The sequence below is a fragment of the Pelophylax lessonae genome (genome assembly GCF_965119305.1).
Source record: "Pelophylax lessonae genome assembly, chromosome: 5".
NCBI classification, from domain to species: domain Eukaryota; kingdom Metazoa; phylum Chordata; class Amphibia; order Anura; family Ranidae; genus Pelophylax; species Pelophylax lessonae.
Genome location: NC_138772.1, coordinates 71,566,375 through 71,578,415, shown reverse-complemented (window position 1 = coordinate 71,578,415; position 12,041 = coordinate 71,566,375). Strand labels below are relative to the sequence as shown.

The 12,041-nt window shown below is 41.5% G+C and overlaps 1 protein-coding gene across 2 annotated transcripts in view; it reads left to right on the top strand.

Moving 5' to 3' along the window:
- The first annotated feature begins 729 nt into the window (after positions 1-729).
- The window catches only part of LOC309555747 (LIM zinc-binding domain-containing Nebulette), a 328,664-nt gene continuing 317,352 nt past the window's right edge, over positions 730-12,041 (top strand). For both annotated transcript variants that reach the window (XM_082257832.1, XM_082257833.1), the window contains exon 1: positions 730-1,031. In XM_082257832.1, the coding sequence (XP_082113958.1) occupies positions 963-1,031 (69 nt within the window). In that variant the 5' untranslated portion in view covers positions 730-962. The remainder of the gene's footprint in view (positions 1,032-12,041) is intronic.

Here is a 12,041-nt window from a genome sequence, read left to right as displayed (position 1 = left end):
AAGTGAGATGTGGATAGGGGATGCAGAGGTAAACAGCCGTGGAAGAAGGCAAAATGCACCCCTGAACGCTGCACTCTGTATGCAGAGTAACCCTGAACTCTGCACAATGTATGTAGCACACCCCCGAACTCTGCACATAGCGCACCCCCAACTCAGAACTCTTTGACTACACCATTTAATGCAGTTTGGTGGGGGTGTATGGGGGGGGGGGGGGGGTTGGAGGGTTGTGGTTGAGTTCCTGCACCTATTTTCTGAGATAAAAAGCCCTGCTTAAATGTAACCATATTGCTACACTTAGAGGCGCCTCTCTTCTCTTTTATACTCAGTTGTGACATGACGCTACTTGCATATCAAGACATTGCTCTTTTATCAAGTTAAAATTTATAAAAAAAATTTTGCTTTTCTTGGAAACGCTCTCAGACCAAGTTACTCTCAATGCAAGGTTTTAATGTATTTATAAAGCTAGGAATACATAATTTATTAGATTTTTTAAAACCAGAGTTTAGTGTCACTTTAATTAAAACAAACATTTCCTTTTTTTTAAATGATGTAAAATGATTCTTTTTAAGCAGGAAAGAAAGTACCCAAAAAAATATTTACTTAGTGACGTTCTATATTATCTTGCTTAAATTGTTTCATTTGTACATTTCAATAAAGCATCAAAGAAAAAAAGAGGAAAAAAAAAGCAGGCAGGGCGGGCTAAGGGGAGGCAGTTGCATACATACACACGCACTCACACACACACACTCATACACACACACACGCACATCTGCCTTGGGACTGCAGTGTGATGTATTCTCTGTACAGCTGATCAGAGCTCAGCCTGCTCCCTGACAGCTGCCTGTGCCTTTGGATACTGTAACACATTCCCTTCGCCTAGAGGAAGCTGGGATCTTCTTTTTAATCCTCTTTTTTTTCATACAGTATTGCTCTGTGCCAGCTACCCTGAGGACTCTGGGAAAATGAACCCGCAATGTGCCCGCTGTGGCAGGGTCGTCTATCCCACGGAAAAAGTCAACTGTCTGGACAAGGTAAATGGCTTTTTTCTTGGAACCCATTTAAAAGTCTAATTGAACTGATCACAAAGCAACATGAATAGACTAAAGTCCTGCTTCGGCTGTCCTAAACTAGTTCTGGAAGGGAGCAGGTGCACAGAGCTATAGAGCTTTAGGCTATGAGCTATAAGATCAGGCTTGTTTATTAAGGCAGTCCGGAGAGAAATGATGGTGCACTAAACGCTGGAACCAGTAGCAACCAATCAGATTTCGCCTTTTATAAGCTGAGAGAAGACAGAACGTTGAAAGCTGGGTGCTGACTGGTCACACTTTACACTGGCTGAGCATTTGTTAGGCAGAGACAATCCAGTGTGCTACTGTTTTGCTGCAAAGCCTTCGAAGCAGAAGGGGTTAATCAGGGATGATTCTAGCGCAGACAATACCTGGAGGCTTAAGGAGTGACTATAGCAAGAATGCTTTTAATTTGGAAGCTCCCCATGCAGTGGCGAGACCGTGAAAATTACAGTCACAGAGCACAACTTGCTGTTTGTTGTTAAAGGTGCATCAGTGAGCTGGGATAGAAAGAATGCACCTTGTAATGTCAAAAGCTGGGCGTACATACTTGGGCATTCGGATGTTAATCTCTTGTGCAATGTCGTGTTTCTCTGTGACAGACCTACGTCCTTTAAACGAGCGAGAGAAGGCAGCGGAGCAGTGACTTAGCCAGAGAAAGAAGTGCAATCATCGCAATCATCATAATCCGTGGAAGACAGGCGTGCTGCTGAGTGACTGGGTTTTAGCAATGTTAGCTAGTAGGACCTCATGCAGGCAATCCGCAGGCTGGGGCAATGAATGCTGTTAAAGTAATGATGACATAGCATGGTGGGGAGGCAGTGAGAATTTAGCTTCCTACACCATTCAGTTTAATTACTTGTGTATGTGTCATGGCCAAATAGTTCCCAAGGTACCAAATACCTCAAGGACCATGGTACTTTCATGATCCCATCATGACACATTTATATATTATGTGTGAAACAGTAGATTCCAGTGTCGGAATCCTGAATTTGGTATCTTTCAATGCAGGATCTTAGTTCAGGAGTCGAGGCGAGTACAGTACATACGGAAAGTATTCACAGTGCTTCACTTTTTCCACATTTTGTTATGTTACAGTCTTTGTCCAAAATGGATTAAGAGCCGGTTCACACTGAGGCGATCCGACTTCGAGGGGCGACCTGTGAAGTGTGCACCGCGACTTCGGCGCGACTTGCAGGGACTTCACCTAATGGAAGTCAATGCAAGTCGCTCCCAGGTCGCCCCAAAGTAGTACAGGACCCTTTTTCTAAGTCGGAGCGACTTGTGTCGCTCCTATTAGAACGGGTCCTGTGCTAATCAATGGCGAGCGACCGAGTGCGACTTGTCAGGCTGACAAGTCGCCTGACAAGTCGCGCTAGTCTGAATGGGGTCTAAATTCATTATTTTCCTCAAGATTCTACAAACGATACACCATAATGACAACGTGAAAGAAGTTTGTTTGAAAGCTTTGCAAATTTATTAAAAATAAAAAACAAACAAAATTCCATGTACATAAGTATTTGCAGTCTTTGCTCAATACTTTGTTGAAGCACCTTTGGCACCAATTACAGCTTCAAGTTTTTTTTAGGTACGATGCTACAAGCTTGGCACACCTATTTTTGGGCAGTTTCTCCCATTCTTTTTTGCAGGAACTCTCAATCTCCATCAGGATGGATGGGGAGCGTCGGTGCAAAGCCATTTGATGTTCAATTGGTTCAAATCTGGGCTCTGGCTGGATCACTCAGGGCCATTCACAGAGTTGTCCCCGTAGCCACTCCTTTGTTATCTTGGCTGTGTGCTTAGGGTCGTTGTAAGGTTAGAAGATGAACCTTCGCCCCTGTCTGATGTCCAGAGCGCTTTAGAGCAGGTTTTCCTCAAGGATATCACTGTACATTGCTGAATTCATCTGTCCCTCAATCCTGACTAGTTTACCAGTTCCTGCCACTGAAAAACATCCCCACAGCATGATGCTGCCACCACCATGCTTCACTGTAGGGGTATTGGCCAGGTGATGAGTGGTGCTTGGTTTCTTCCAGACATGACGCTTGCCATTCAGGCCAAAGAGTTCAACCTTTGCTTCATCAGACCAGAGAATTTTGTTTCTCATGGCTTGAGAGTCCTTCAGGTGCCTTTTAGCAAACTCCAGGTGGGCTGTCATGTGCCTTTTACTAAGGAGTGGCTTCTGTCTGGCCACTCTACAGGCCTGATTGGTGGAGTGCTGCAGAGATGGTTGTTCTTCTAGAAGGTTCTCCTCTCTTCACAGAGAAATGCTGGAGCTCTGTCACAGTGGCCATCAGGTTCTTGGTCACCTCCCTGACTAAGGCCCCTCTCCCCTGATCACTCAGTTTGGCTGGGTGGCCCGCTCTAGGAAGAGTCCTGGAGGTTCCAAACTTTTTCCATATATAGATGATGGAGGCCATTGTGCTCACTGGAACCTTCAATGCAGCATAAATTTTTCTGTACCCTTCCCCAGATCTGTGCCTTGATACAATTCTGTCTCGGAGGTCTACAGACAATTCCTTGGACTTCATGGCTTGATTTGTGCTCTGACATGCTCTGTTTACTGTGGGACCTTATATAGACAGGTTTTTGCCTTTCTAGATCATGTCCCAGCAACTGCATTTACCACAGGTGGAGTCCAATCAAGTTGTAGAAACATCTGAAGGATGATCTGTAGAAACAGGATGCACATGAGCTCAATTTTGAGCATCATGGCAAATGTTGTGAATACTTATGTACATGTGATTTTTTTGTTTTTTATTTTTACATGATTTGCAAAGATTTTAAAAAAAAAAACTTCTTTCACATTGTTATTATGGGGTTATGTTTGTAGAATTTTGAGGAAAATTATTAATTGAATCCATTTTGGAATAAGGCTGTAACATAACAAAATGTGGAAAAAAATGAAGCGCTGTGAATACTTTCCAGATGCACTGTATGCAAAGCGAGGGATTACGTTTTATATTAGGCATGGTGTAGGTTAGGTTAACAAGGAGAGTAATAATGTGAGTGAGTGTTGGGCTAGGGGTTAAAGGAAGGGTCAGTGTGAGAGTGAGTTTTAGGGTTACCACCACCTTATTAGGGTGGGTTAGTATGGATACAAGGGTTAGTGGTTACATAGGAGGGGGAAGAGTGAGTGCTAAAGGTAGATATTACAAAAAGGGTCAGGGTGAGAACTAGAGTTAAAGTTACAGGAAGGGTCAGGGTGAGAACTAGGGTTAAGGTTACAGGAAGGGTGAGTGTGAGGGTGAATACTACAGCAAGGGATAAAGTAAGAGTCAGCATGGGAGTGAAATACAAGAATTAGAGTAGCAACATAGGTTAGGTGAGTACTAAGTTTAGATTAATGGGATAGGGAAATGTGAGTACCTGGGTTAGGTTACATGGAAGGGTGAGTGTTAGAGTTAAAGTAAAGGTCAGTTTGAGGGTGAGTGCTAGGGATGGGGTTACAGGGAGGGTAGATGTAAGTGTGAGTACTATAGATAGGGTAACAGGAAGGGTAAAGGTGAGTGCTAGGGTTATGGTTTCAGGGAGAGTAGTTGTGAGGGTGAGTACAAGGGTTTGGTTAACAGAGGATGTCAGTGTGAGAGTGAGTACTAGGTTTAGGGTTACCGAGAGGAACACTGGTAGGATGAGTAGTAGGGTTAGGATTACAGGAGGGTAAGTGTGAGAGTGAATACTAAGCAATACACAATTAAAAAGGAATATTTGGATTACACATAACAAGTACAGAATGTTGGGTGAAAATACATACCGTATGAATTAACTAGAATTAACTAGAATTGTATTTAGGATATGGGATAAAATACTTAGGTCAGTAAAGTGGGCACACAATTCACCTTACATTTTTTTTATCGAACACAAATTTTTTTTTACTGGGTAAAGGTGCAGAAGCTGGAGATTGAATTAAGGATAAGCAATTAAAAGATATTATAAAGAATGGAAAGATATGTTGAAGAGTTAAAACACAGTGGTGGAACCAAGAGATTGAACGAATGGAGGTATTTGCAGCTAAAGCATTTTGTGTCATCATTGCCTCAGCCCATAAGATCGGGAAAAGAGTTAAACCAAATGGAAGAGTTATGTGATCTAGAATGGCCCGTGAGACACTGTATAGCTCGTATATACAAGATACCTAGGGGACTAGGGGAGCCAAAAATACCCCCATTCATTCTAATTTGGGAAAGGTAATTGAGAACACATCTAACAGAACAACAAGTAAATAAAATTAACTTTAAGTGCCTCGCAGGATGGTACATGACACTGGTTAGGGCACAAAAATTTCACCCAGAGAGATCTCCATTTTGTTGGAGAGGCTATAATATGAAGGGTACCATGACCCACATATGGTGGGACTGCCCAAAAATGCAACATTACTGGCAAGAAGTAAGGCAAATTTTGGATTTGATCATGGGCATAAGAATTTCTGAAGACCTGTGGTCTTGTTTATTTCATAACACAAACAAAACCAAAAAACAGTATAAGTGTACATTAATGCCATACCTCTTAAATGCAGCAAAAGGAGTAATTCCAAAAAAATGGCTAAACCTGGAAAGACCTACAATATGGGAATGGTTTAAGAGAGTGGACTATATATACAACATGGAGTACTTGAGTAGTAAGGAGGAGGAAATGTCAGAAAGATTCTTTGATACCTGGGAAGGCTGGGCGTCTTAAAAAGAAAAGTTAGTAAATATGCAGAGATTTGTAAGAAATAGGTAGATAGAGGAGGGTGGTGGGAAAGAGAAAGTGGAGATCTAGGCACAAGAGTGGGGGGATGGAGGGTTGGGAGGGGAGAAATGGGAATTCATGTATTTGAAAAGGTGGCAAATGTTTGAGTGTTATTGTTTTAATTTACCTGATTTTATAAAAATGTATATGGAAATTGAATAAAATATAAATTAAAAAAAAAAAAAAAAGCTTGGGTACAATCAGCCTGCTGGATTTGCTTCCGATTATCGCTGGTGGCTGCTATAGCCACTAGCGATAATCACTGTCTTCTCCCTGCGGGGACAGCTTCCCCCACCCTCCTCTGCCCCAAGCAGACAATTGTTTTAGAGGAGGGATTCCCTTGTCAACACTGTCTGTGTTGGTGGGGGAATTGTGTGAATTTCTTTCCTGCGGCCTCCGATTGCAGGAAAGAAATTTTAATCATCTAAGGGCTGCCTTTGGGTATTTTCCTGACATTCTCTTCTAACAGCTGTGTGTAGCTTGACCACTTCAGCTCCGGGGGGGGGTTCGCCCCTTTCCTGACCAGAGCATTTTTTGCAGTTTGGCGCTGCGCTATTTTGGCTGGTAGTTGCGCGGTTGTGCGGCGCTGTGCCCAAGAAAAGTTTGTGTCCTTTTTTCCCACGGGTGGAGCTTTCTTTTGTTGGTATTTGATCACCACTGGGATTTTTTGTGATATAGATGAGGGAGGACCGAAAATGTAAGAAAGAAATTATATTTTCTACTTTTTGTTTTAAAAAATATCCAATAAACTGAATTTTTGTCATACATTTAGGCCAAAATGTATTCAGCTTCATGTCTTTAGTAAAAAAAATCTCAATAAGCATTTATTGGTTTGCGCAAAGGTTATAGTGTCTACAAACTATGGTGTGTATATATACTGGAATTTATGCAGCTTTTACTTTCTGACTGCCTGTCTCATTTCTTGGAGTGATGGAGTGGCAGGGTAGTATAACCCCCCCCCCCCCAAATTACCCCTTTTTCGAAAATAGAAACCTCAAGGAACTTGCTGAGTGGCATGTTGAGCACATTGAATATTTCATTTTTATGTCACAAGGGGGTTTTGTGCAGTCTTGGCGTTTCAAAGCCTCCGAAACTGATGGGAAGTGGGGAAGTGAAATTAGCAACTTAACCCCCTTAAAAGGCCTGAAGGTGGTGATTGGTTTTGGGGTCCTGTATGAGGCTAGCCTGCCAAAAAGTCGCTCATATCACATGTGTTATCCCCATACTCAGGAGAAGCAGCAGAATTTATTTTGGGGTGCAATTCCACATATACCCATGGCATGTGTGAGCAATATATCATCTAGTTAAAACTTTGTGTTAAAAAAAAAATCAAATTGTAATTTTCCAGAAACCTGTGGCAAAAACATAAAAAAAGGGTTTGGTTATCAGTGGATGTCAGTGTGAGAGTGAGTACTAGGTTTAGGGTTACAGAGAGGAACACTGTTAGGGTGAGTAATAGGGTTACAGGAAGGGTCAGTGTAAGAGTGAGTCCTAGGGTTAGGGTTACAGGGAGGGTCAGTGTGAGTGATAGGGTTAGGGTTACAGAGAGGAATAGTGTTACAGTGAGTACTAGGGATAGGGTTTCAACGATAGTCAGAGTGAGTACTAGGGTTAAGGTTACAGGAGATGTCAGTGTGAGGGTGAAGAATAGGGATAGGGTTACAGGGAGGGTCACTATAAGGGTGAGTATTAGGGATAGGGTTACAGTAGTGGTGAGTGTGAGGTTAAATACTATGGATAGGTTTACAGAAAAGGTCAGTGTGGTTGTGAATACTAAGGTTATGGTTACAGGAAGGGTTAGGGTTACAGAGAGTAATACCGTTGGGGTGAGTGCTAGAGTTGTGGTTTTGAAGATGGTCAGTGAGGGTGAGCACTAGGGGATAGTGTTACAGGGAGGGTCGGTGTGAGGATGAGTACAAGGTTTAGAGGGAGATTCAGTGTGAGTGTGAATACTATAGTAAGGTTGGAGGGAGGGTCAGTGTGCGGGTAAATACAAGGGCTAGAGTTACAGGGAGGGTTGGGGTGAGTACTGGGGATAGGGTTACAGGAAGAATCAGCGTGAGGGTAAATACTAATATTCTGACTCCAATTGTTGTAATAGTGACTTATCCCTTGCTGAGACCTATTCCTGGCCTGTATAAGCAGATGCAATCACTGTGGACAATCATTATCAGATGGCTGAACTCACCAACCACATAGGTTTTATTGCAAGCAGTAGTTATAACAGACAACAAAATGTGGCAGATGATTAAAGATGGTATCTGCAGGTCAAAACATGGTAATGTGTTCCTGCATGCAAGCAGATTATATGAAGGCCTACACAGATGTGGCCATCCCTATGCACACAAAATCATAAATAAGCAGGAAGAGGAAGTACTTCAAAGGTGGGAGGGAACACAGAAAGGATAGACAAAAAGCAAGTGCAACAACTGAAATAACCACAAGATGGTACTATAATCACCAAATATATAGAAGTCAAATAACAATGGCTTATGAAAATCAACTATATAAATTCTCACAACATGTATAACTAAGCACAACTAAGGATAGGTTTACAGGAAAGGTCAGTGTGGGAGTAAATACTAGGGCTATGGTTACAGCAAGGGCCAGTGTGAGTGTAAATGCTAGGGCTATGGGTACAGGAAGGGTCAGTGTGAGGCTAAGCAGCAGCGAGGAAGACAGAACTCCTCCATCAAGACCTGTGCATCTGTAGCCATGGAGAGGCTTGTCTCTGCCCCCCCCCATCTTAACATAAGGTAGCAGAAAGGAAGACAGAACTCCTCGTACAGATCCTGCGCCTCGCTGTGCAGCTGCTGCACCCCTTCGTCTCAGCCTCCCCTGGTTTCAGCATTCAGCAGACACTGGCCCTCCTCTGGTCCTCCTCCAGACCCTTCACCTTATCAACTTTATATGTAATAGATTGCACATTTGATCAAGGCACAATTATTTGTTTTTTCCATAGTTCTGCCTGTCTCAACTGGGACCAAAAAGTTAAACAAAGTTAATGTAAAAAACTGTGCTTGGTTATATTTGTCTGATGATTAACCACTTTACCACCGGAGGATTTTGCTGTCTTACGTCTGGGCCACTTTTTGCAATTCGGCACTGTGCAACTTTAACTGACAATTGCGCGGTCATACAACGCCGTACCCAAACGAAATTTACGTCCTATTTTTCCCACAAACAGAGCTTTCTTTTGGTGGTATTTGATCACCTGTGTGATTTTTACTTTTTGTGCTATAAACAAAAAAACAGCGACAATTCTGAAAAAATAACAATATTTTTCACATTTTTTATATGAAATTCCCCCCAAAAAAATGTAAAAATCAAATTTTTTTAACATTTTAGGCCAATTTGTTTTCTGCTACATATTTTTGGTAAAAAAAATTGCAATAAGCGTATTTTGATTGGTTTGCGCAAAAGTTATTGCATTTACTAACTAAGGGAAAGATTTCTGTCGTTTTTGGTGGTTTATTTTTTAACGAGTAATGGCGGCGATCTGTGTTTTTTTTTTGCGGGACTGCGACATTGCGGCGGACAGATCGGACTCTTGACTGACATTTTTGACACTTTTGGGGTTACCAGTGACATTACTACAGTAATCAGTGCTATAAATATGCACTGTTACTGTAAAAATGACACTGGCAAGGAAGGGGTTACATTTATTGGAGAGGGAGGGGTTAATGTATGCCTGGTGCTTACTGACGTGTGTGGGGGGAGGTGACTGAGTGACACAGGGACAGATCGCATGTTCAGCTACTGCCTGTCACTTAGGAGATCCGCCCGCTTGTGTTTACACAAGCAGGCGGATCTCCACACTAGATCCCAGACGATCGGGGAAGAGCAGCAGCGATTGCCGCTGCTCCTCCCCTGACTGAATACAGCGGCAGCGAGCCTCCGGCGGCGCGCACGCGCTGCCGAGAAGGGGTAGTGTCTGCCGACGTATGTCTACGTCGTCAGACCTATAAGAGCCACTTTGCCGCAGTACAGCTCTAGCGAGCAGACGGCAAGTGGTTAATAAAAAAACCAACAGTTACCAAAACTAATTTTTCAATATACTGTAAAATAGTTGTACAATTGAATATCTGCTTGCCGTAATTTTTCCTAGATTTCTACTTTCAGAGCTAGTTATTACTTAACCACTTCAATACTGGGTACTTGTACCCCCTTCCTGCCCAGGCAAATTTTCAGCTTTCACCGCTGTTGCACTTTAAATGACAATTGCGTGGTCATGCAACCCTGTACCCAAACTACATTTTTTTAATTTTGTTCACACAAATAGAGCTTTCTTCTGGTGGTATTTAATCACCACTGGGGTTTTTATTTCTTGCCAAAAAAGACCATTGACTCTAGTTGTCACAAATTGTTCTTCATAAATTTAGGCCAAAATGTATTCTGCTACATATCTTTGGTAAAAATAGCCCAAATCAATGTATATTATTTAGTCTGTAGAAAAGAGGCATGGCAAGTTTTTGAAGATTTTTGTCATACGTTTTTGGAACTGGCGTGGCAGTGATCAGGGACACTGACAGTCCAAAAAAAACAAAAAATTAATAATTTCTTTTACATTTTTTTTTTATTTTTTTATTTCTTTATTTTTTATTACTTTTTTAAAATATTTTTTTTTTTTTCACACATTGTGATCAGGGCATTTACTGTAGTAAAATTGTACTATTCTGGGGAAGTGATTAGGATTTTTTTTCTTTTTTACACATTTTACACTTTTCATTGCAATAAGCAAGCATTTTACTTATTAAAACTGATTCATTCAGTTTGTTTTGTTGGGATTTGCTGTGATTGGCCAGAGCTAATCACATAGTACAGGTGGGTTGTGATTGGTTCAATCTGTGCCATGTGATCACATTGACCAATCACAGCTAGCAACACAATTGAGGGCACAAATGGAAACCATCCATTGTTTGCAACTATCATGTGATCTGATGTGATTGGTCAATGTGATCACATGGCTCTCAGCCATTAGCTGATTGGGAGCCGGTCAGCCGCTGGTTTTGCAGCATGCACTTCCAACAGAAGCTTCTGTCAGACCGGCTGCCATACACACAGGCCCAATATCAGCCGGGTTTTATTGAACCGGCCAACGTTGCTAGACTTTTGGCCCTTGTGTAATAGGCTTTAGGGTTATGATTAGAATAAGCTAGCAACCTCAGTGCAAGAGCTCCTGGAGCTGAAAATGAATGTATTAATAAACATATGTATGTTACAGTATATAAAAGGCATAACGGTAAAAAATTTGTTAGGAAATCAATCAGTGAAAAAAGTTTTCCAAATACAAATCCTATTTTCCCACTGAGCTCTATACGCCCTGTAAACATAAACATACATATAAGCATATAAACTGATTCTTAGCAGTTGGGTGGAGTATAGATGGACTATATATCCATCCTAGGTATTATTGCTGTCTTAAAAAATTATAACTACAGAAAAAATAAAAAAAAAATACATCTCTTAGTACATCTTTGGAATACTTGAATATTCCCCTTTCAAACATACTGCAAGTACAGTTGTTGATATGCCAGAAATAAATGATTGTTCTTGCCTTCCTCTTTTACATGACAACACAACTCTGAAATTCTGAGCACATGGTGTCAGCCCTGCCTACTTCATTTCTAAAGGATTACCGCTCCTCATCTCCATAACCTCTCCCCATCGCCATAATCTTTACTCCTCATTCTCTCCTCCCTCCTCATCTCCACAACCCCTCCTCCTTATGTCCCCCCCCCCCATTTCCCCAAGCCTTCCTCATCTTCATTACCCCTTCTGTATGCAGGCAGAAAGTACAAGCATTTTTTTTTTGCACTCATTAAATAAATATAACAACAGAATATCTTTAATGGTATATTTATAAGACAAAAAGGGAGCAAATAGTTAATTTTTAGGGTTTACATACACTTTAAAGAGCATGTAAAGCCAAAACTTTTTTTTTTTTTGGGATAAAATAGGGAATTATTAAAACCACTATCGGGTTATTTTTTTGCCATTTGTGTACCATTGCAGAAATTTGTCTTCACTTCCTATCCCAGAGTGAGGAAGTTCGGGGAATGTCCCTTCTTAGACAGCTGTTCACTGAAACAAGTGTCCCCTTTGGAGGATTTCTCCTCAACTCTTTTTCTGGGGACAACTTTAATCTGGTTTTGAAATTCTCCTAATTTTCTTTCTCAAGTGACATTGGTTACCAGTACAAATAGAATGGTGGATCTCTCCAATGAAGACAGAGACAGCATT